General features: G+C 38.2%; 1 protein-coding gene across 1 annotated transcript in view; it reads left to right on the top strand.

Moving 5' to 3' along the window:
• The window catches only part of LOC128733915 (neurexin-1), a 156,125-nt gene that overhangs the window by 41,844 nt on the left and 87,517 nt on the right, over nucleotides 1-26,764 (top strand). The window contains exon 4 of the mRNA XM_053827790.1: nucleotides 8,906-8,959. Within this exon, the coding sequence (XP_053683765.1) occupies nucleotides 8,906-8,959 (54 nt within the window). The remainder of the gene's footprint in view (nucleotides 1-8,905; nucleotides 8,960-26,764) is intronic.

Genomic DNA, 26,764 nt, shown 5'->3' with positions numbered 1-26,764 from the left:
CTTTTTTGAACACAAAATTGCCGTGATTTAACTCTAAAATAAGTTTACGCTTGTACCTTTGTGGGGTCTTAAAAATTGGTTGAAGCTAGTAAGAACGCTTTTAAAGTGTCTAAAGCGATTTAGAATCTGAGTTTTACCTCTTGATATTCCGTGGATTTATGTCACTTCAAGAATGTTCAACGTCCCACTGTGCGAGAATGGTTTGATGTGAACCCTGTGTAAGCCATAGACCTAAAACATCAACCAGAAACGACAGAGCGAAAACTGAAAAAATAAACAATATCGAACATAAAGCTAACTGTAACTGGCAGCAGTTGTTGTACGTAGTTCATCCGCCATTCCACGCTTTCTCGAATTTGCAATTTAAAATTGTCAAGAGCACCGCGTTGATGTTTGCTTCTTTATCCTCCTTTCGCACGCCGGATAGTTTTTTTTTTTTTTTTTCAAAGAAAGAACAACTTGTACAGGCCAATCACAGCTGCTTTAATTACAACTTATTTATTTTGTAAATGATGATGATTCACAATATTCACCAATTCTTGGTGTGTAAGGCAGCGCTGAGATTCTATTGGCGAAAGGAATAGAGACTTTTCCAGTCTAGCAGAAAACAACTTAAAGCTTGCTTCAGATAGTATTGGAACAAAAACAATTGTGTGTATTTCAGTTATTTATTATTGAATTCAAGATCTTTTCTTACACAAATGTTTCCGGTCGACAGTTCCACTCTGATGATTAGCTTGAGGCTTCCGAAACGTCGTCAATATTTCCTTATACCATTTGATAACGCGCCATACGGTATTTCTGGGCAATATCAGCTGTTTATCTAGCCTAGATGCACACCACAATGGATTTTCCAAATAACTGTGCACAATTTTTTCCCTTCTTTCGGCTTCCCAGTTGTTTGTTTACAAAATACGGTCGTTTTGCGAAATGTCAAAAAAACATAGGTGAAGCTAACAAAATTTCCAACACGTGGGCGCCAAGAACTTCCAAATCCGTCCACCAAGAGCGTCACAATATGAGCAAAAGTTTGTTCCAATTCTAGATGAAGCAAGCTTTACTTCAGCATTTCTAGTTGTTTCGGGTATTTTCTTCCAATTTATGGTCACAACGGTCCACCCAGAATCTTGAGATTATAGACTTTAGAACGGTTTTAAACGGTCTTAGATTCCGGTTGATTCAACAAAACCCACGGGAAAAACTCTTCAACAGTGTACTGGATACCGGACCAAAGTTCATAAGCAAATTAAAAACAAAGTTTGATATTTCGATGAATGAAATGAATGAATGAAATGAATGAATGAAAATTGAAGCAAGATGAAAATAAATTTAGATATATGCAATGTTTTGTTTTGACATGATTCCGAAAAATGATTTCAATTTAAGTGTAACAGCAGAATATGTGATAATTTTGATGGTTCGGGTACTCATACGACGAAAGTAGTAATTTTTTGCGTTGTTTCGAATGGTAATGAAATTGAAATTTTGCAACATTAATTTCTAATACAAAGCTTTTTAATTATCTGGAAATTATGGAAATTATCGGTTTTCGAACTTCGAAAACAGACACTGAAGAAGCCAGCAAGTCGCAGGCGAAAACGTATCTGTCAAGAATAAAATACACATAGTAGTTGGATAAGTTTTCTTTTTATCTAATTTCCAGGTTTCGTATTCTACTAAGACGCTCCAGAAACTTCAGTGTTTGATTATTTTAAACGAGGGTAATTCGCAGTTAAGGCCCAAACACAATGCATACGGATTTTACTACGTTGCGGATATTTGACAGAAAACCAACGGAAAAACTGTCAAATTGCCGCAACGTAGTAAAATCCGTATGCATTGTGTTTGGGCCTTTAGTCCTGCTTTCGCCGTTACTGGCTCGATCAATGAGGATTAGCGATAGGTGCTTTGCGGGAATTAAAATTCAATTTCAATTCATTTCCACTTCAAACAGTCTAGCTAGATTATTCTGTATTTGAAAATATAGCAATATAAAAGATTCGACGAAATCGTTAAAACCCAATTCGCTAATAGTGATGGCAGACAGTTTTGAAGTGGATTGGATTAAGTTTTTTTGGTTCACCATCGTGAACACCATCAACGACATTATCGGTTTCGTACTTCTTAACAAAATCTCAAATAATTGAAGCAAGAAAAAGTTTCCGTTGTTTAGTATACTAAAACAAATAAATGTTTGTTCAATGCAGGGCTGGTAACAGTCAGTTTCGTCACTGACGCTAAACGAAAACCAAAAACAAAACCCTGCAAAATAGTCAGTCCCAAGCGTTTTTTGTCAGTCACTAACAAAAAATCACTGACTATAATCTGTTAGAATAAAATCACGACGCATCCACTCATCCAGGGTAGGTGACGGTCAGTTTAGTAAGTGACGTTTGACTACAACCAAAAATAAATAGTCGCACAGCAAAAATAGTCGTTTCCATGCGTTTTTGTCAGTGACAAAAAAAGCCCGATTATTTATTTGGAAGACGTAAAAATGTTCCCAATTTGATGTTTTGAAACCGGGGATGCTATTAGATGGATGGATGGATGGAAAGTTTAATGCCATTTTACCATTTGTTTGAAATTGGTTGATTGACGCCGTTTTGATATGCAAGATGGCGGTTTACAATTTAAGTTATTTTGGTAATTTTGCATGAAATCCTATACTATAATGACATTTTTGGAATGGGAAAATTGTCAGAGTTAAAAAATCAACATTAGACACCATTTTTAAATCCAAGATGGCGGACTATTGATTAGCATTTTGCATGAAAACCCTTGCAATATATACTTGTTTAGAATGCAGTTGATGGCTAGAAGTCGAAAATCGATGTTAGACGCCATTCTGAAATTAAAGATGGCGGACTATTGATTAGCATTTTGCATGAAAAGCTATGCAATATATACTTTTTTAGAATCTGCGTGACGGCTAGAAGTCGAAATACGTTGTTTGACGCCATTTTGAAATTTAAGATGGCGGACTAGTATTTAGCATTTTGCATGAAACCCTTGCAATGTATACTTTGTTGAAAAACGAGTGACGGCTAGAAGTGAAAAACTATGTTTGACTCGACTTGAATGCTCGATTGGAATTTTCGATAGGACTGCTTGACTGGACTGCTCGACTTGACTACTCGACTGGACTGTGTGACTCGACTCGACTACCTCGAACAGTTATCAAGTTTGTGTCTTGAAAATATCTATACATATACAGTAGGATTTAGAATTTTGGCAACAAATGCGTGTCATCCATGTTGCCAAAATCGAATACAGGGCAACAACGTCAACAAAAATATTGTTCGAAATGTACCATATCCACATTTTTCGACGTAGGACTACGTCTTTCAGAAAGATAGCTGTGATAAGGGACATTCCAAAAAATCTATTTCTAACGTTCTAACGGTTTCGAACGTTTATAACTTGGTGATTTCCTAATTAAATCGAATAGTCAAGCCGAGTAGTTAAATAGACCAGCCCAGTCGAGCAGTCCAGTCGAGCAGCCTAGTCGAGCAGTCGAGTCGAGTCAAACATTGATTCTAGCCATCACTCGGATTTTAAAAAAGTATATACAGTGGGATTTCGAATTTGGCATGATTAGATTTTGGCATGCCTCGATTTTGGCAACACAAAATATTTGACTATCAGTCAATTTCCGCATACACACTTTAAATGACGAAAAAGTATTGCCCAAAGTGTGTTCATGAACAAAAGTTTGCGGTTATAGAATGTTTCGAACAATGATATTTTTATTGCCGTAGGATTACGGCTTACCGCAGGTCGCCAAAAACTTACTTGCACCGCACGGATAAAAAGTTGCAATGGTTGATTAATAACATATAGTCAATTTCTAACGCACTTACATTCAATTTTTTCATATTAAAAAAGGGTCTCGATTTGGCATGGTTTAGATTTTGGCAACATAGGCGACACGCATTTGTTGCCAATTTCGAAATGCAAAATGCAAAACAATAGTCCGCCATCTTGGATTTCAAAATGGCGTCAAACATCGATTTTCGATTTCTAGCCATCAACCGCATTCCAAAAAAGAATATATTGCCTAGCTTTTCATGCAAAATGCTAATCATTTATTTATGCTAATCAATTTATTAATTGCGGTCGCCGAAAATATAAGAACAATTTATGTTGAAACCGGGCTACTACAGACATGAGGTCTTCAAATATTGAAACTTCAAGTACAAAAGTTTGGCTGAATTGGTTGAAAATAGTTAAATAATGAGAGTTACGCTTTCAGTACCTCGGAACAGTGGACCCCTCGATTGTCAAGGGCACACAATTTTGATGCATGACTCCATTGATATCACCGATTAGGATGATATCAGAAGAGACAAAAAGCAAAGCCATTAGTATAAACGTCCTTCAGAACTTGACCCTTCTTTATCGACAGCCTTCGCAGCCGGTTATTAGAGTAGTGGAAAATTACGGGGCTAGTGCAAAGATCCTATCAACTCTGTAGCGGCACCGCCCAGTCGAAAATCGAACAAACGATGACTAGCTTGTTAGGCCAGCATCGTACCCCGGAGTTAACGGGGTGCGCTATCAGAAAAAGCACAGAAAGTTATTAACAAGATATATAGGCGAGATAGTAAAAGACATACACGAAAATTTTCGAGAGAGAAAACAACTACTGAGTATGATGCTATAGTACTCAGATCTACTAATATCAAACATTAGAGGTATTCCAGATTGCAAGAAATATGAATTGCCCCGAGAAGTTAAACCATTATTAATGACACATGATTAAGATAAATACAAACGTTTAGACTTATTTTCACCTTTTTTATCCATTTTGTAATTTGTAATTTTGGTAAGTAAAACGAAAATTAATCCATCATTATTCAATACGGTCTAGCGAAAAAGGTCGGACCTGGGCCGATGCGATCTCAATTAATTTCGGTGGTCAATATATTACTAAATATCTATACAACATTTGATTTGCTGCTTTTGAGCAGTTTTTACGTTATTTACATTTGAAAAGGCATATTTTTTAAGAAAAAACTGTCTGTAGCTTCAGAACCGAAAGAGATAGCGACTTGATTCCTTCAAACAAAATGTGCATTTTCAATGACTGTGAAAGTGCCCAGAAGGTATGACTTGTGAAAAATGAACACGAAAGGAGATATTAGGAAAGAACGGATTTTTTAGGTAAACCCCGACCAAAAAACTTTAAATTGCTCTTGCCTATCAACCATAAAAGAAAGGACTTTCATTCCTTTGGCAAAGTTACTCAAAATTTAATGTTCTTTAACTTTGCTGAACATTTTATTCAGCTAATTTGAACTATAAAAAAGTTTATGTTTTGTACTCACTTACTATGATGGCCACCCCTATGTCATATATACCAAAAAAATAGTTGGAATGACAAATTTTCTCCGAAGATACTATATACCTAGGACCAATGGTTTTAGTTTGGTTGGCGCTTCCGACGCGACGGTCAATATTATTCAAGTAAATAGTTGTCGGCGAGATTCGTCCTTTAGCGATCCGGCTAAATATAATTTCGGCCTTTTGGGACAGTTGTTGAAATTCGGCCATTTGGATCTCGGCTATTTGTTATTCGATCATTCGGTACCAGCCCGGTGAGTTGATGTGACGGCTAGGTAGATTTAGAGGTAGATGTAGACGTAGAGTCGGTAGATTTCTGCGGGGGCTGTTCCCACAGTGGGCGGTACTTCCGGCGGTAGATCGATGGCAATGCTCGCAGCCTGCGGCCGTCTCAGCCGACATTATTTGTAAAAAGTTATAAAATATATTTTATGAAATTATGCCAAATATTTTTCTGTCAAATGGTCCCTTATATTTATGCCAACATTTTTATGGCAAACGACGTTATGCCAAACATCATTATTCTAAATAAGTTTATGGTAAATGGGCGGCCGCGGTTAGCATTGTATTGTGATGGAGCAATGATTGGCTCAAGTGCGTATTCATAGGCCTAACGTCCATTATACCTATCGTCCATTCTGCCTAATATCCGCATACCTATAGTCCCTGTGCCTAACTTTGTGCCACCATTAAAATACGCATTAACTACAAAGGTACAGGGACAACCCACGCCAGGATTGTACTCATTCCACCCGGTTCTATTTCCCAATCATCATTGAGATTAAACCCCTCCCCCCTCCCCCCCCGCACACTCGAAAAGGTCCAATGTTTACCGTAGAAATGGCAAATATTAATTTTCCTTCTATGAATGGCGTGTGTGTGGTAAAGCGCGGAAATGAGAATGAATTGGTCGAATTTCTTTTGCCGGTTGGCTGTTGTTGATTCCAATTCGTGGCGACGTGGGTTTATTTTCGAATGTATTATACCTATTTGTACGAATATGTAGGAATGGCATGCATGGTTGTAAACTGCAGAGCAAAATACTGGTATCTCCCCCTGCCGACTCACCGACCGGCGGAGGATGTATTTTACAGGTCACCAATGGGGGTTGCCTTAGTCGCTTTCACCGCTGCTGCCGACTGTGCCGGTGTGCGATGACGGCGAATATATTGTTTATTGATTTATGTGATCGGGTCAACGAAAATAAATATATCTGGTTGTTTATGTGATGTTTTTTTTCTCTCTGTTCCTCTACACTGGTATTTCAGGTATTTTGGGGTAAACATATTTGAGAGCGGGCGATTTATTTTACTTTTTCGTCATGCGGTGAACTTCAACGTTTTCCATTAACCTGATGATCAATTGAAATGGTTGGTTTTTCGGTCGCAATGCATGCTGAGCAACTACCAATATAATTACGTTTGAAACGCCGCTTCTGTCCCGCTTAGGTTAGCTACTACTGAGCCAAAATAATTGACAACAAACTCAAACATGCTTTTTGTTTGTTGAAAGAGTCGAAATCCATTGGAACAAATTCAACACTTACAACGCTTAAATAGTCGACTGGTGTTATATGTATATCAATTGATTGGGTTTTGGCCGCTCAATCATCAAATATTAATGGACGCTAAATTTTGCGTTCCACACCCACGTTTCGATCCCGATCTGGAGCTTCTTCAGGTCTTAAAGTGTTGATCGTCTTTTTAAAAATCTGTTAGTCCATCATTGTTGTCATTCCTTGGGTTCTGTGTAACATTCAACAACTGAACGAACTAGGGGAGAGCGTGGTTAGAACCAGGCGCACCCAAAAAAGGAGCAATGCTCTTCGAGCTGAAGAATAATCCCCCAATCAAGTAGCTCATTGAGATATCACTTGCTAATGAGGTAAACTTTGGAGCCCTAACGCAAAACACAGTGATCGAATGCAGAGACCTGAAACAGAGGGGGAGCTATTGAACGCGCCGAAAGTTCAATGCGGGGTGGGTGACATTCCGATGTCAATCTGGCAAGGGTAGGACACACTGCGGTATGCTAACGGTGTCGATTAGACTTTCGACGGCTGTAGCCAGCAAGGTACTGGAAGTTGACAGAGTAAAAGTCGGGTAGTCAGTGTGTTCACTGCCCTGGTAGCACCGTTGTTACAAACCAGTTATGGTAACCGATCTGTGACCAATTTTAATCATAAATGAGTTGCTGCAACTAAAAGTGCCAAATGTGTGCTGCTTGGGGGAGAGTCGTTATTCGAACAACGTAGGAAATGGAAAGATGCTTTAAATGCATGTGATTTTGTCACCTGACGAGGAACTGCAAGCGTCCTAACAGATCTGATCTGTGCTGGAAATGCGGCGAAAATGAACACATTGTAAGAGACTGCACGAAGCAACCAAGGTATGGTGCGATTAAGATCTAGCAAACCATCCATTGTAGAATTAAAGTGCTGGTTCTGCAATTGACATGTACACTAGCAATTGTTTATGAAGTCCATCGCACTGAAGAATAAGTCTCTTTGAAGAACGTAAAATCAAACTTTCCATCTAAAGCCTCACAACCTCACAAAGCTCTTCAAATGCATTCAATGATAGGAACATAAATAACTCACACAATCGATTGCAGTTTCGTTCAACATTAATTTTATCACATTCTCAGTAATACGACGAACGGATCAGCAACTAAACCAACATTCTATAGCCAAAATAGAAACGAATCGGCCGCATATAGACAAGGGAAATGCTTCAGATAAATGGTAAAAGTGAAGCAAAAAAAAACTCTAAATCGATTTCGTTCTCCCTCGAAACTCCACCGCACCGCCAAGGCGAACAACCGAGTGCAACCCAGTACCATCTTGACCTCCAGTCCATATTGCAGTACACGGCAGTACCTAACTAACAGAGAAAGAAAAAAAAAAGACCAATCGGAAAGAGGAAAATTGGTTCACCCGGTGCACCCGGTTGGGCCTGTGGCGGCGAAAGAAAAGCTAACCCGAAAATAGAAAGAAATGGAACGACGTCGGACCGTTCGCTTCGCCCCCGAATCCCTTTTCGCCAGGGGTCGAAGGTTCCCTCGGACATATTCCGGCTACTGGCTTTACACATCTGTAGGCAACTAGCGGACGACTTAAAATGGTTTGCTGTTTTATATCTCTATTTTTCCTCTGACCTTCTCGTTCCGATTGCGCTCTGCACCCCAGAACGGAAACCACCCTACCGAAATCACTTCATCCGACAAACTAGAATTTATTGAAATTTCCTTTCCTCGAACCACCATTGTCGGCTGTGTGGCAGGGCAGCATCCTTTCGTTCGAAATAAATACGAAAATTTGCACCCAGGGATCCATCCGTTTCGGATGGCTTTCCTGGAAGGAGAACGGCCACTTGGATATCGGACCCTCTGTCTTATTCAGCAATTGCCTAAATCCGGACCGTACCGAACCAAAGCCGGCGACAATATTATGCAAAGTTCCACACAGAACTACAACGATTGTATTCGATAATCTGCAGGTTATTTGAATAAATTTTGACTCATATTTTATGGTGTTTTTTTTTCTTTTTTTACTTTGCAGTGCGGAGATTCTCCATGCGATTTGACGGCAATACCACGGGAAAAGGTCACCAGGGTAAGTTTTTAACGAACAAAAATGAGAATTGTTTCCGTTTTATTATGCTTAGTCAAGTATTAAAGTATTGAACTGAATAGATCTGTTAAATATCGTATTTAGAAACCATTATGTTTCTCAGCCGAGATTCATAGCTATGCTCATACTGTTCTATCGCTTGTCAATAAACATTTAGTATATATCATTAGAAATCCTCAAATATAGGGAAATGATAATTTACCTTTGCTAAATTGACCGAAAAAAAATCTGATTTATTTAACAACACTGAAACTTTCTACATACGTCATCACATCGTCATCGGAAGACGATTCCGCTCGTTTCTCATCGAAATAAGATTATCCGCCTGAAAGGAGAAAACCCTTCAAATCACCTGCTAATGTAAGTTGTTTGTTTTTTTCTCGATCGCATCAAAAAGACGGGTAGCCTTTTACGCACCACAACCACACTCAATCCATCTTCTATCCATCATCATTTCCAGTGTAAGAGTGAGTTGCTACATTCTATGGATGCCAATCCACCATCCTGTTACCTACTTGTGAATGATAAGCACAAAGTTGATGATCTATTGTACCCAATATAATCGTCCTTTTTCTAGGGTGATGATTTTAAAAACATCAAGAATCACAGAAGAGTTTGTTTGTTTCGAACGATGAAAATTATGTCCAGCAATGTTCATGTGTAGTTTTGCTACAGAACAAGCCCTGATTGGACATTGGCAAGGTATAAATCTTCGAACCCGCTGCTGAGAGAAACGTGTAGCTTAAGCTAAATTACAACGACAGTGGTTTTTTATTTTTCCAACCAGGAGTAACGTATCGTGCCAACAAGCAATTCCTTACGAAATAATTTTCTCAAGAAAACACTCGTAGAACACCTTAAACCGTCCTCGTTAAGCCCACGGAAAACGAAAGAATCCGAAATCGATAACCAATAAATCTCTCACCCACATTCTGGCTCACACCAAAAACTCTGCACTGATAAAAGTTTTCCCATTTCTTCCGCCCGGCGCAATCGTTATTGACGGCGGCAAAAGGGTAGCGAACGAAAGTGGAAAAGATACTCGTCGGCTTAGGTCGCGTTAGGATAGGATCCGTATCCGAGCCGAGCAGCTACACACTTCCCATAAGGCGTAAGGGAATTGCACGGGCATCGGATTTCAGCTCACACTCTATTCATCCTCTTCTATCCGAGCAAACAAACAAACCGTACTAATCGGAGAAAATCCATCGCACGTCTCCCCGTCCTCCCCTCCCCTTCACTGATCCCGTCTGGCAGCACTGCTCGCACATTGTCTCACCCCGAACAAAGCGAGTTTCATTTCGAATTCAATTTACTGGCAGATATTTGAATGTTTTCCTTTCATCTCCAGTCGAGAAGAGCAGTCAACCGTGGCAGTAAAGCCGCCCGGTAGTGATTCCATGGCAGATGAATGGATTTTCCCATCGCACACACGATAGAGAAAGAAGCCGCCGATCGACTCGATCTACTTGGGTTTAGGTGGCAAAAAATTCTAGCCAAATCAGTTTTCACAGGTGGCACCGGGCCAACTGTGGTCGCATTGGTAGTGTTCGACTGCACGTTGAGGGAGTTTTAAATTAAAAAAAAGTGGAAAATGTTTTTTTTTTAAACTTTTCGTGATTCATTTTGTTTGGAATCGATGAAGACGCCTTGTACTGTTCGGTGATCGAAATTTAACAAATAACCAAGCGTCAGCGTTATTTTTTGAATTTATACATGTACCTTTTACCGTTCGACAGTAAAATGATTTCAATATTTAGTCAAAATTACGAGCTTGTTGTCGGTTTCTAAGTAGTTTTCTTTTTGAAAAAATTTCACAGTTCACCGACTCCAAAAATTGGCTGGTTAAATCCGCATAAGAATGAAATAATGAAAGAGCTTTTATGTTATACTATACAATCAATCTCTTTTGCTGGAGGTTGCTAAGCTATATAATTTCTTTCAAAAATAATCCTTGCTAAGAAGCACTCACAAACTTCCACATCCATCATGAAAGTAGTTTACTTTTGTGGAGTCAACCGAAACCGGTTGGCTACAACTCATCCCCGCTTGACTCATTCAGTGCGTCAACTTTCGCTACGATTGCAATGAATTTGTGTTTTTTTTTCCTTTCCCACTATCTACGACACGGTGCACAATTTCCAACCGACTACTCTACACGCCGGACTCGCCTGGTTCTTGGTATCTTGGCTGAATCAAGCCCATGGGAGTGCCACATAAATGTTTTCAATTTTTCTACGCCGGCTCCATTCAGCTTTTCGTTTTGTCTTTCAACTTATCTTCACACTGTTACACTGTAACAAAAAAAAACAGAAGCGTGAAGTTTCCAAAAATACACGCAATCAAATCAATTCGAGTGAAATTTTAACAATCTCAAACAAAGACATGTCGAGACATTTTATTGTGACATGTTACATCTTTTACACTGTGTTCGCGCGTCTCTGCCCACGCAAACCCTGCTAAACATATATTCCAAGAAGCTCGTTGGATGCTGGATGCTCAGTCAGGAGACTAGTCTCTCTCTCTTTCGACGCCCCCAAAGACAGATGAAACGTATGACTAGCATCCTCTTTATTTCAATCCTGGTACGACTGACGGATCAGTACGATTATGCGGATGGTCTGTCTAGATGGATGAACCGGCGGCGGCGGTTGAATTCCAGATGCGACAATGTCACATATTATGGTGATGTTTTGCAACTTAAGTTGACAGCCAGTGATCCGATATGTGCTGGAAGCAAGCAACGGTGGAATGAGTTCCATCGTTTCTGGGTTTTATTTTACAATTTTGTAAATAAATTTCAGTGCTTTTAGAAGAACTTTTTGTATTTCAATTGCTGAATTGTTCTGTTTGGGTAAACTAATAAGAAGCTATTAGTTATTCTAACTAAATATTTCATTCAATGAATTGTCGAATGACAACAAACAGAACCGGAATTATTCCAAAAGATCGCAACTGTTGTATCGATATCGAGGTTCACAATTGAAGTCATATGAATCAAAAGATTGTGCTGGAAAGAATCATCTGCGAATCATGATTGTCAATCCGAATGAATGCAAAATTGCGTTCAACAATCTTCTAGCTGAACGAAATAGAAAGAAGAATTTTTGATCTTTGGCTATTCATTGTGCATCCTGAATCCTAGTTGAGTCCATCGTGAGTTCTATGCTAGGATAGTTCTCAGAGAAATTCCCAGCTCTGATCTATCCGACGGCCTCCCTATAGTGGAGTCCATTGGACGCTTGTCGGTTTAACCTGTAGACCTCCACCTCCACGGGCGGATTGCTTCCGCGCATTCAGTGTCGCTCGCTTTCGGAGACATAGATTCCTTGCTTTTTTGAGATCGGCTTTTCTCCACTGCTACTGCTCCGATTCCCGTGGTCTGTCAGATTGAGCCAGTACTTTTAATTTTTTTTGTCGGAATGTTTGACCACTGCGACCATTATTTTGATCTATTGTGGTAAAAAAAGTCCAGTACTTAATCCCGTGCTTGCTTCGCAGGATTTTCAGGTTCGAATCTTATTATGACGATTACTTCCGTAACTTTCGACAATGAGCCGGCGATGTGGATGAGAATGAGGAGCAAGACTGAACGTCTGCTAGCGCATCCTTCAATCACTGCTCACCCATTACACTAATTATCTCTTCCGATATTACATTTTTTCCTGGCAGAGAAAGGCTGCCGGAGCCTGCTTACTTATGTTAGTAGCGAAAATTGGGGTTTAAATGGATAACACAACAGATGGGAAAATAACTTTTCAGTAAAAATTTAAACGACTTGAAAACTGGCGATTGAAGAGTTTCCACATATTCTACAAAAATATGCAAATTAGCATTGTATACAACTTTGTAACACATCTCATGATTATAAGAGTTGAAATAAAAGAGATATGTGACGAAAAAAAAGAATATTAAGGGGGTACCCGCAAGTTTCGCTCCGTAACTTTTTTCCCTTAAGAGATAGCCACTTTCTTTCGTACTTACTAAATACATGGAAAATATGCTTCTCAAGCAAGGAGGGCTGCAGTGGGGAGGCAAAAACGAAAAACTGATGGTTCAAATTGCTAAATTGCAACATGTGTGGCAAACGCAGAAAATAACCACGCTAATAATTTTCGCGTGGGATTCTAAATAGGTGAAAACTCCGCAATACACACTTAAAAAAAGCACCGGATTCGGTAAAAATTTGCCGAAATCTTAGCAGCCGACTGTTGTGTAAATGTGTTGTGTGTTGTGTAAATTTTTTTATGTTACCAAACATTACCAAAGATCCGCTAACGTTTATATGCACTATTGACATTTTTACCGAACGTTCGGCTGTTGAAATTTCGATAAATTTCACCGAATTTTTCAAGTGTGTAAAAAGCGAAGAAACTTTGCAGCAGACATTAAGGTTAAATTTTAAATTTCGTCACAAATATCGATGTCCGTTTTTTGTCGGTTTGTCCGTGAAATTTCATGATTACCGAAATTTTGCGAAATCGCTCGAAATTTACCTTAGATTTTACGGTTTATCACCATTAAACTACGGTTAACGCTATGGTAAATTTCGTCCAGCTTCGTTCGATTTCTTTCGCCACTAATGACACGTAGTTTTCAAAAATCGGAACTTTTGCACTTGATTGGTTGAAAATGGTTAAAAAATAATGTGTAAAGAGTTCATGTAGATAAACATCTTTGCATACTTAGACCACAGACAAACAGACATAACTCTTGGAAGAAAAATCAACAAAAATTATCGTACCTCACATTTAGCCTGAACACTAGCACCACCTATGACTGACATTCCCAAATATCAAATAGCAACATGGGTATTCCTCGAAGTAGCAAGTATTTTTTATGGGACATTCCCCTTCTTTCGTCAAAAAGCGCCACGTTGACCAAAACGGAGACATTCCTAGCTAAGCCCAAATTTGAAATGACGGTTTAATCGGTACGAAGAATGGATAACGAGTGTTATATCTGTTTGTCTGTGCTTAGGCTGTGAACCATTTGGCTAAATTTTTAACTTTTTGGTTAAAATTTGACAGTTCAATGGTTTTTCGAAAATAACCATGCTCGGGAGCATGGTTAGTTTTGACAGTTCGATGGTTCGCTTCTAAGAGCCAATGAGATATGCCACAGGTGGGGAAAGAGCTTCGATGTGTTTCACTGATTTTTCCCTGAATTTTTTTTTTCACCAATGTATGGATGTTTAACATATAACAAATTTGTTTATTTAACCCGAAATGAAATGAGATAAATTTTATCTATCAAATAGGAGCAAATGAACACCAATAATTCATCCAATTCCAACCTGGACTGAATAAATTATTTCGCTGTTACAGAAACATATCTTCATCCTCACCTTATATATGCTCTCATTGAGAGAAGCAACTATCAATCTGTCAAATATGAAATGGTTCGCATTCTGAACTGATTTTAACAACTCGAAGACAAATAACCATTGAACTGTCAAATTTTAACTAAAAAGTTAAAAATTTCGCGAAATTGTTCACAGCCTTAGTTTTTCGAAAATTGGTCTACTCGACCAATTTCGTAAATTAGTGGACTCGAAAACTATAAGACCTACAAAAAAATGATCTATGGTTTAGTTTTATAAAATCTTCTGAAGTTTCATAAAAAAATACAGAAAAAAATAAAAAATATTTTCTGCACTGAGAAAAAAGCATTTTAAAAACTAAAAATCGATTTTCTAAAAAAGTTCATTGTTAGAAAAATTTTTAACCCCTAAATATGTCCATTTTAATGTTAAAAATTTCGCGAAATCGTTCACGGTCTTAGTTTTTCGAAAATTGGTCTAGACTAACTTTTGCAAAGGGCTTAATTTTTTTCTCTTTTTTTTAATATAAAAGATATAACTAGAAAACTATAAGACCTACAAAAAATGATCTATGGCTTACTTTTATAAAATCTTCTGAATTTTTCTAAAAAAATACTGACAAAAATAAAAATTATTTTCTACACTGAAAAAAAAAGCATTTTAAAAACTAAAAATCGATTTTCTGAAAAAGGCCATTGTTAGAAATTTTAACCCCTAAATATGTCCATTTTGCAATACATAAAAGACTTGTAGGCCATATAAATATCTACCTTCAAAACAAATTCCATCAATTTCCGAGATGTGCTTTTTAAGAAAATGTAATTTTAGTTTTTAAGATAACTTTTTTTCCCAGTGTAAAAATGATTTTTATTTTTTTTCAGTATTTGTTTATGAAAATTCAGACAGCTTTGTAAAAGTCACCCATACATAATTTTTTGCAGGTGCTATAATTTTCGAAAATACTGAAATACCTTTTCTCCGGAAACAGTTTTTGTTAGAAAAACTTTTTACCTTAAATATGCCCATTTTGTGATGTATGGAAGAATTGTAGTCCGTATAATTATTTATCTTCAAAAAAAAAAATTCATCAATTTCCGAGACGGCCTTTTTTGGAAAATCGATTTTTAGTTTTTAAAATGCTTTTTTCTCAGTGTAGAAATTAATTTTCATTTTTTTCAGTATTTTTTATGAAAATTCAGAAGATTTTCTAAAAGTAACCCATAGTTCATTTTTTTGTAGGTCCTATAACTTTCTAGTTATATTTTTTACAATATTAAAAAAGAGAAAAAAAATAATGCCCTTTCCGAAAGTTAGTCCAGACCAATTTTCGAAAAACTAAGTATGCAAAGCTGTTTATTTACATGAATTCTTTACACACATAAAATTTCATTGAAATCTGAGAGGGTGCTACCAACCCCATAGACGAGTTGGCGTGAAATCCGTCTCTTATAACCTCGAATCAGTGAACCCCTCGTTCGCCAAGAGGCCCGAAAGTTTCAAAAAAAAGTTGAATTTTGAGCAAACCTAGAGATCTCTGTCATGTGATATTCCCTAAATTTGCAACGAAACAACTAACAAATGGCATGCTTTTGTAAAGTCGAAGAACAGAGCATTCAGATGGAGTAAACAACTTTTTGGCGTCCATCTTAAATTTGGTCGCCATATTGGATTTTATCAAAAAATCGCCGTTTTCACCATGAGCCGGTTTTCATTTTAAGACCACCATTGGAAAGCTGAGAAAAAATTCTATAAAAAAATATTCATAAAATTGGGTGTGCATTGGCATTAACTAGATGAAACATCCAGTTATCTGTAGCAAAGTACACAATTCTCATATAATTATTGTGACATTTCCAAAATTTGCAATGAATAAAATGAACAACAAACGACACGGTTTTGTAAAGAGGAAAGGTAGGGCATTTAAATAAGCTGAAAAAATTGGCGGCCATCTTGGATATGGTCGCCATATCCGCCATATGAATTTTATGGAAAAATTGTCTTTTTTACCATGAGCCCCCCGTCCAATTTTAATTTTGAGATCACATCGGAATTCTGAGGAAAACAGTCATTCAAAACAATACTCTTCGCTGGATAACATGTGAGTGAAGATCGAACGAACTAGAAGTGCGAAAAATAATAGTGTTATCAGGCTCCCTGTTGATAAACTGTCCGGTGGTGTAATGCTATCGCACTCGCCGTGAGATTGAGAGTTGTGGGTTCAAGTCCCACCTGGACAGTCAATTATTTATCATTGTTTGCATATCATTTTGCCCAGTCCTTCCAATGTTCGTTCTTCATGAAAGCACATTTATTCCCTAGTAAGAAGCATGTGAGAGTTCGTATTGTTAGTCCCGTTCCTTTTCACGTTTGCTCTTCGTATTGCATTGCAAGGCAATGTTGAATAGCAAGTTAGAGAGCGCATCCCCTTGCTTCAGACTATCCAATGTCACGAAGGCGGCTGTGGTTCACCAGCTATTCTAACGCTTGATTTTGACCCATTCAGCATTGTATGAATCAGCGTAACTACTTTCATCGGGAAAGCATGTTCTGACACTAACTGCAACAGCTTATTTTGTATGACTGAATGTTACACCGCCTCAAAGCCCACAAACAGATGATGAGTGATCAAGTTGTACTACCGGAACTTGTCTAGCAACTGATGCAGGGTAAACATCTGACCCGTCGTGGAGCGTCTATACTGTCTTTAACGAATAGTCAAGGATAACAGCGATTAAAACCATTCTCGTTTTTAGCGGCTTTAGGATTCCTGTCCTGATTCTTAATAGTTTCAAGCTCGTATGAAAATGGTACTCTAGGGATGCGTCATTGCAGGCGGAGTTAATAATTGAAATATATTGAAAACCCAATGTTATGCTCTGAGTTGTTATCGCACCTCAACTCATCTCAACAACGGCTCGTGGACCGAAAGCGAGGGTAAAAAAATGCCCCTTCAATTTATATTAGCTCCAGCGGGACTGCAAATTGTGACCTACATCATGTTTGTTTGTCGCCATTACAAGCATCAGTTGCGATTGATTCAGTCAGGACATCCACTAATGGTAAGCATCGGCTTTTCGCTTCAATTAAGAGCAGTCATCAACCGATCCGCAAACCGGAATCTCGCCCTGTGGCTCATCAGAGGATAGTGATCACACACCGACATACACGACACGCCGACCGACCGGGCCCGCGCAGTAGCCAGTCAGCGCGGTCCAATCAGGGCGCCATTCGACTGCCGCTGGCAGCGACCGAATGTCCGGTGAACCGCATAATGCGGCTTGCAGTACATCAATGAATGGGATCGGATTTATTCTGCTGTGATTCCTGAAAGCACTGTCCGTCGTCCGTTCGGCCGGGGCTGCAGCTTGCAAAAGCTATCACAGTCTGTTGAATTAAACCGTCCTTTGCCTCCTCGTTGCGCTCGGTTGAGTGCGCTGCTGTGTGAAGTTCTGCCAGTGGTAGGAGAACCGAGCGAACTGGCGGTTTGCAAACTCTTTAGTTTCGATGATGATGGCTCAATGACTAACCGTCTTTTTTTTGTTTTTTGAACCAACGAAAGCTTGCGAGCTAAATGCGAAATGCGAACATTCCCTGCTGCGTTGAAAAGAGAAACATACCGATGAAATAATTTTAAAATGCTGGGTTCTATTGAGATTTACTTTGTGATTACCATTTAAAATATATAAACTTCTATCTAAATTTTGAACAAAAGGTACTAATTTCAACACAAAGATTAGATTACTGAGAAAGGATTAGTTAAGGATGCTGAGTTTTTACTTATATAATACCTATTTTGTTCGTATCGGCAGAAATTTCAGCTCCCAGTTCCTGTCATCCGTCTTATCGTCGTCCTTTTTTCGGATGAACACCTCTCGACTGAAATGCCACCTCCTCTGCTGTACCCTTGACTGGTATCCTACTCGAAAAAGATAGAAAAAGCGACTCGCTAGGGAGCTCAACAAAAAAAAAATACCTTCTTGCTATTCAAAGCGGAAAAGTCTAGAATTTCAACTTTCACGAGTTATTTTCGATAGTTCGACATTCACCAGTTTCAAATTTTATGGTCGTCCTGTATAATAGTGAACTTTCATATGCATCGCTGAATGGAGCAAAAAGATATAGCACGTCCATTCAATGTGCTTTTGAGATCATAGCCTTTAAAATTACTAACCACAAGATGTCCCTTTTTTGGAAAATAATTGAATTCCATCCTAATTAATTGCCGCAAAATCATATTAATCTTCGCAGTACTGGGCTGACCTACTGTATTATTCACCTGCCGTCAGTCCAGGGCAAATACCGAAGACCGAACGATAACACTTAAGAGAGCCCAGCCGGACACCACCCACCGGCCTGGCGGGGACCGGATGCAGCTCGGCGATATGCGGCAGGATAATTTGTTTATCCCTCACCTGGGATTAATGAACGGAACATCATCTCGCCACATGAGTCTGAGTGGGCTCATAAGTTGTCCCGTCCGGCTGCATGGCAGCACCACTCTGCCGGCCCGTTGTCTATCGGCCGGTCGGTCGGGTGCACCGTTTAGTCACGGTTAATTTTCCACCAATCCATGCGCCACCACCACCGTGCCAGTGCTGCCAGATCTACGGATTTGTCCGTAGTTCTACGGATTTAGAAATTTTCTACGGACCTACGGATCAATTGCTTGTATTTACGGATTTTCATCCACTTTATGGTAAAGATTGAAAATACATTCAAGTGATCAATATCCCGAAAAACTTACCTTTGTTTTTTAAAAGCCAATATGAATGTTGCCAACCAGTTGGCTTCGAGGTATGATGCTGGCCTGAAATAAGCCAGTCGTCGTATGTTCGAATCTCGACTGGGAGATGCTGTTAGAGTCAATAGGACTGTAGCAACTGGCCCTGCAATTGCCCTGTACCCTAACAGCTGGCTGCGAAGTCTGCCGTATAAAAACAGAAGGTCAAGTTTCGATAACGGAATGTATCACCTAGGCCTTTCTTTGCTTTTCTTATGAATGTTTCTTGCAGAGTTCTTCTGAGAGAAAGAAGCGAACAGAATTGTAAAAGGAGTTTACTACTCTAACGAACCTAATGAATTAAAAAGGGAAGATTTACTTTAATGCTGCGATGCTGTCAATTCGAACTTGCAATTTTCACTTTAACGGCTAACAGAACCGTTAAATGCGTTGATGACATGATATTCTTCACTCTCTCGCTTTAGCTCGGTCTCCCAGATTGGCTAATCGTAGTAAATTTTTATTAATAATAACATTTTTCTGGTTAAAATACGGGAGACAAGTCAAATATTTTCGTATCCATTTCTTCGAACATATTAACAGTTAATAATAAAATTTCTGTAGTTCGATAGAACTTCACTACTGTCGAATGAATAAGGTTAATTTTTATAACCTAGTAGCTGGAATCCCCGAGCAGGAGCAAAGAGCAAAATAATATCACAATGTGTTATGGAAATCGAAAACTCGTATCAAAATTTGGTCTTGTTTTGGCTGACATAGTTGGTAAAATAACAAAAAATAATATCAAAAGTTTGCTCCTTTAAGGCTAAAAGAATAACTACTTATGTTATTTGAATAACAAAGCAATAACATAACTGTATTCAGAGTTTGGAATAACATATTTTAGTATTATTAAGGTATTGAATAACAACTGCAGTAGCATATGACATATCAAAAAATCCTTTCATAAAATATTTATAATTTAAAATCTCTTTAATCATCAAATTTTTTTTTAATAAATATATCGAATATCATTTTAAGGTCATAATAAGATATGATAACAAAATCAGTTATTAAACTCAACTTAAAACGAATGTTTTAAATATCTGCTCAATAACAAAATGTGTTGTCAATATATCTCCATAGCTATTCAATAACAAAATATTGCATTATACTTCAGTTTGATATTGTTTTTATATTATTTTGCTCTTCGCTCCTGCTCGGGTCCTTATCTTATTTGCGCTAATTACCTTTACTCCTTCTACGCGATAATTAAAAACCTATTGAGTATGTAAGCCTTCAAAAAATACAACAAAAAACGATGAAAACTTACGTATTTCTTTGATTTCAATTGATGAAAAGATGTCTAAAATCAAAGAAAAGACAACAAAAGTGAGGCCTGTCGAAAAATTGTTTAAGGGATTGTGCAAATACAACAATAAGTTAACGAAAACACGGTAAAAGACAATGATTATAAGTCGGAAATATCTCAAAAATACGATGAATAGACGCCAAAACAGTGGCAAAAAGGCGACAAAATATCCAAAAAAAGACGACGAAAAGATTATTCATCACTACAGCAAACGACAAAAACAAACAACGAAAAGGCAGTAAAAATTCAACATTTTTGTTTTATAAACAGCAAAAAGAACGACGAAAATCGGGAAAAAAATGGCGATGACGAAAAAAAATGACGAAACGACGATAAAAATCTATGAAAAGATGACAAAATGACGATGAATAGATGCCATAACAGCAAAAAAAACGGATGCAAAAAAACAAACAAATAGCGAAAATACAATGAAAGCATAAAAAAATACGACAAAGAGATGACAAAAAGACAACGAATACGAAAAAAAAGACAACAATAAGATGACGAAAGAACGACAAAAAGACAGCAAATAGGCGACAAAAAAGCGATGGAAACATAACAAACTGGCGAAAAGGTAATTGGAAAAAGACGACAAAAAAGCGATCAATCCAAAACGCCATGAAAGACGATAAAATATGACAAAAAATCGCTGAACAGAGACGAAGAAGCTATGTAAAGGCAGCGAAAATGCGACGAAAAGACGCAACAAAAATAACAAATACTACGGAAAGATGTCAAAAAGATGGCGAAAAGGCGTCGGAAAAACAACAATAAGATGATGAAAAGTAGCGTAAATAGCGACAAAACAATCAAAAAAAGACGAAAAAGATCGGTAAAATCTGACAAAATATACCAAAAGCAAACGTCAAGGAACGACGAACCGTAGACGAAAATACGTCGAAAAAAGACCATGAAAAGACGACAGAAATATGGCAAAGAGATGACAAACAGACGACTTATATGAAGAGAAGATAACAAAAGGATGACGAAAAGGCGATGAAGAGGTACCGGAAAGGTTAACGAAAAGACGATTGAAAAATGATGAAAAAGTGACGATGTGTAGGCGAAAAATACAATGAAAAGACGATAAAAAAGAACAAAACAGCGACCCAAAACGATTAAAAAGATGATAGAAAGACGACGAGAAGACAGCAAAAATGAAACAATTTTCTTGTTTGACTGTTTGTTGACTGCCGACGAAAATATACCAAAAAAGTGACGAAAAAACAGGAAAAAACGGCAGAGCGACGACAAAACGATAAAAAGATAACAAAAAAATCAAATCGACAAAATAACGACGAAAAGACAGAAAAGGCAAAACGACGCAAACGATAAAAAGCCACCGAAATTTTGTCGCTTTTTCGGCCAAAACCAGAGGAGAGGACAAAAAGCGACACACATACGACGGAAATATCTTAAATATATGATAAAAATGGCAAAAAGACGCCGAACCAGAGACAATAAAAATCGTTTCAGAAGCATAAAAAAACTAGACAAAACATGCAAAAAGACAATACCGAAAATGCCGACGAAAGGACAACCGCAAACACGCCAAAAAACCGACTACAAAAGCAGATAAGGCGTTCAAAAAGCGTCAAAAGGTGACAAAACATGCGAAAAAGACTGCAAATATACAGAAAGACGATGAAAAGATATTTTTGTTTTATTGCAAGCAAACAAAACGACGTAAAACGGTACGTAAATAGCAACAAAAAGACAATGAGTAATTCTCGCTGAAACGAGGCCACTACTGATACGAGGTCTTCCAATATTGGAACTTTTGCGCTTAATTGGTTGAAGATGGTTAAAAAATAAGACTTACACTTTTGATACCTCGAAAAAGTGGACCCCTCGTGCCCCAAGGGGTCTAACAGGTTCAAAAAAGTTGAATTTTGAGCAAACCTTGAGATCTATATCATGTGATATTTCATAAATTTGCCATGAAACAAGTAACAAATGGCCCGGTTCTGTAAAGAAAAAGAACAGGGCTTTCAAATGGAGTAAATCTTTTTTTGGCGGCCATCTCGGATTTGGTCGCCATATTGAATTTTATCAAACAATCGTCGTTTTCAACATGAGTCCCCCAACCGATTTTCATTTTAAGACCACCATTGGAAAGCTGAGAAAAAATTCTACAAGAAACATTCATAACATTATATGTGCAATGGCATCAACTGAATAAAACAATTAATTCTCTGTAGCAATTAATTCTCTGTAGATCTCAAGGTATGCTCAAAATTCAACTTTTTTTGAACCTGTTAGGCCCCTGGCGCACGAGGGGTCCACTATTTCGAGGTATCCAAAGTGTAATTCTTATTTTTTAACCATTTTCAACCAATTAAGCGCAAAAGTTCTAATATTTGAAGACCTCGTGTCAGTAGTGGCCCCGTTTCAGCGAGAATTACTCACATATATCGAAAATATGACATACGAATGACGGAAAGGCAGCAAACGGAGGACCAAAAGACGACGAACAGATGAAAGAGTAACCTTTTCTCCGGTGATAAAGATTCAGATTTTTCCTCTGCAAAGTCTGGCAACGCTGCCACCGTCCGCACCGTCATTGACACCGGGGAGGGCAGCGTATCTGCAGCAGTTGTTCAGCATCATCAGCCGCCGATGTCGTCACGGTCGGTGTGCAGATATGGTGCTGCTGCTGCCACTGTGGGGATTGTTTGCTATGCTGCGGATTATGTTTAATTTGCATGACCCGTTCGGGTGCTACTTTGTTCTCGCTAATCGCTTTAATTGGTGATTTTCAGGTAGAATGGGCTTTTGCGGTTGTTAGACGCCGTGCACTTCCACTTGCTTGCCATTGACTGGTTGAAGTGTGCTTGTCTTGAGGAAGATTTACTCTATATTTATAAACTTTTTTAAATGTTCACACACCTTTAAACACAAAAGCATTTTAACTTAGGTTGCACACTGATGTAACTCTCTTTCGCTAAGTTACCGCTGCAGAAGGGTAATTAATTAAATTACATCATTTTACGCTTGTTTATGGCAGCAAAAAAAAGAAGAAGGACCATCGTGTTCAGCTGTCCAGAGGCAAACACGAATTAGCAACTGGCAAAAACCTACATCAAACAATAACCCTTTTTCCACCGTGTTTTCCGCTTCTTGGCCCATTCATCACATCGGATAACAACCCAACGAGACGCTTTCCGCTGTCTGAATCACATTTAGATAAGTGATCCTTCTGTGTGCGGCATGTGTTGGTTTCATTAATGCTGTTTAGTGTTTCTTTAATTTGCTACCGGTTGCTTAGCGGTCGTTATTCCACCCGTAGTCCGGATGCTTGTGCTTTTGTCCGATTTAGCTAATTATTTATTTTGAATATAAAAAAACAACAAAATCTCTGTGAAATACCACAAGTTTGCACTAATTTTATATTTTCGGTTTTGTTCTTATTTCTTTCTTTTTACGTTGTTTAACAAATGTCACGTCACCACCACCAAACAAAACTACAATAAAAAAAACAAAACAAAAAATGTACGCAAAAACACGCCTTGCTGTCGACGGCACGCACCAAATGGCTTACCGCGGGAATTGTTGTTCACAGGACACGCACCAGCACAATCACACCAGCAAAAATTTCCACCACCACCAGCACCTTGACCACCTTAAACACCACCAAACAACTAGACAGTCAAATATTGCACTGCCATCATCATTGCCAACAACAACAACAACACCGCCTCCGTCGAGGATTGCAGCAGCAGCAGCAGCAGCGACGACGACGACACTCAGGACTGAACGCGACGCACAATTATCGGGTGTTTACCCTCCCAACTACGATCTGGTGCACAACTGCGTCCGGACGCTGCCCTCGGAAAAGGTGATAAACGCTTTCCCCACCAACCAACCCTCTGTCTGAACCGAAAAACAATTTTCGCTCATCTCAAAACTCCCCACTACCGTCTATGACCCTTATATTCCCTCCATCATTTATAACCTCCTACTGATGCCCCCACAGAAGGGGGAGAGAGTGTCGTCGCTGTCATCTCCGCCTAAGAAATATATTTGCCCATCTCATCCATTATGAAATACTGCACTCGTTTCGGTTTTTTTGCTTGATAAGTTTTCTTTTTCTCGTTTGTTTAGCAAAACAATAAGTATAAGAAATAGTTTTCATTTTTTTTTTCAAACATCTTTCGTTTAGTGTTAGACTTGTTGGTGTTATCATATCGTGTAGATTAGAGTTTGTAAATAATACTTTTTCTATGGCCTTGATGTGTCAGTTAATCGTTAAAAAATTAATAAATTAGGAGCAGCCGAACAACCGATGCAGGTTAGTAATAAAATGAATCAACCAAACGGTTACGGTATGGGGCTAATTAATATCAAGAGAGAATATTTGGAGGACACAGACACCTTGAAAAACTTCCATGATTTCAATCGCCATTAACAAATTGTGGGGCTACCCTGTCTCAGAAAGAGGCACTGCAAACGCCAAATTTAAAAATACTGGTCTTAAAATGTTAAAGATTAATGTTTCCTCTTACAACTTTACAGCTTACCTTACTCAGCAATTTCATGGAAAAAGAGTCTACTCCATTTCCAGGAACAAGAAAGTAGACTCTTTTTCCATGAAATTGCTGAGTAAGGTAAGCTGTAAAATTGTAAGAGGAAACATTAATCTTTAACCCATACATAGCCCATTGAAGGTCCAGTTTATTGGTTTCTGAAAATATTGAACTTTAGACAACCGTCAGACGACTTTTATACGATTTTTGACAACATTTAGACACCAGTCAAACGACTTCTAGATATTCAGATGATTTCGAGATTTTTAGACAACTTTAAAACTTTCAAACAATTATTAAATCTTTAGACAACTTTTAGACTTTAAGACGACTTTCACACATTTAGGCAATTCTTAGGCTTTTAGACTATCGTCTTGTATACGAGTTTTCAACGAAATTTCGATTCGAGTGGTTGTCAATACTCAGTATACACAGTTATCCCAATTGGGCACAGCACTTCTAATGAAGTTAATTATCTTATTGGGACTTTCAGTCCCAATTAAACTTCTAGTCCCAACTTAAACGACATTTAGACGATCATTACACCTATCGACGACTTTTAGACGACTTTCAGCCATTTAAATAACTTTTCGACTTCCAGACGATTTTTAGACTTTCAAACTAAACTTTTAAGGCTTTTAGATAGCTCTTAGACGACTTAGACTGAACAGGGATAGCACGATCACTTTGATTCAATTTACATTCATTTGACATTTGACCGTCTCAGCCAAGCAAAATGTAAGTTTTATATGGGACATTTGTAGAACAGGTTATTATCTACAATGTTGCTGAATAAAGCTTTCCTGTATCTTTTGTAGTTACGGTGCTACAATACTAGAAGCTTATTAGTAGCTGAACGTTCACTTGGCTACTAGCATTGTAGCATCGTAAACACGAAAGATACAGCCCTACTTTTTTCAGAAAATTGTAGATAATTACCAGTTCTTCAATCGTCCCGTATATAACTTTTTCAAATTCTGCTTGACTGAGACGGTACTGTCAAATGAATGTGATTTGAGTCAAAGTGATTGTGCCATCCCTGCTTTTGAACAATTAAACAATTCTACGGTTTTCAGGCGATTGTGAACTATAAAATGTACTTTAGATATTTAGACTACTTGTTAGAGTTTTAAATTAATATTTTTTGAAACGATGGTTTTTTACAATTGATGGAGGGACGGTAAGGGAAAGTAATGAAAATTTTTGGGAAAGGAGGTGAAAGAGTGGAAAGGAAGGGGGGTATAGGTAGCTACGCTTAACAAGTTGTTGTTGTGACTCCTATCTTTTGTCCAATGCTGGAAAGTGCATGGGTCGAACTAAGTTATAATCAGAGATTATAACCGGATTTGAACCCACAACCAGGGTTGCCACATGCACAGCTTATTCTGTGTTTAACAGATATTTGAAAGAAATCTCCTGTACAGAATCTGTATGCATAGAATAGATTGATAGGTTGTGCCTCTTCTTCCGTCAACTGTAGAAACCACCGACCGAGAAGTTTTGATCTGACTTGTTTTTTTACTTTCAGGACGACGACACTACGCAGGCCCTTAAGACTTGCAAGGTACTGCGTGTGACGTTGTTCGTCCGTAAGTATGTTAGTCCGCATTTCTCAGCGCGGGTCTTCGGAGAAAGGCTCCGTTCCTATGAAATTGACCAAACTCGTGTTTTAGTCTTTGACCTTGAAATGCGGTCAGGCATTAATATTAATTTTTTTTTGAAACGATGGTTTTTACAATTGATGGAGGGACGGTAAGGGAAATTAATGAAAATTTTTGGGAAAGAACCGTCCCAATATATATATGTCGTATATGGGACATTTGTAGACCTAGTTATTATCTACAAT

Source organism: Sabethes cyaneus, chromosome 1, assembly GCF_943734655.1.
Source record: "Sabethes cyaneus chromosome 1, idSabCyanKW18_F2, whole genome shotgun sequence".
Classification (NCBI taxonomy): domain Eukaryota; kingdom Metazoa; phylum Arthropoda; class Insecta; order Diptera; family Culicidae; genus Sabethes; species Sabethes cyaneus.
Note: the sequence above shows the minus strand (reverse complement) of the source record. Positions and strands in the feature narration are given on the sequence as shown.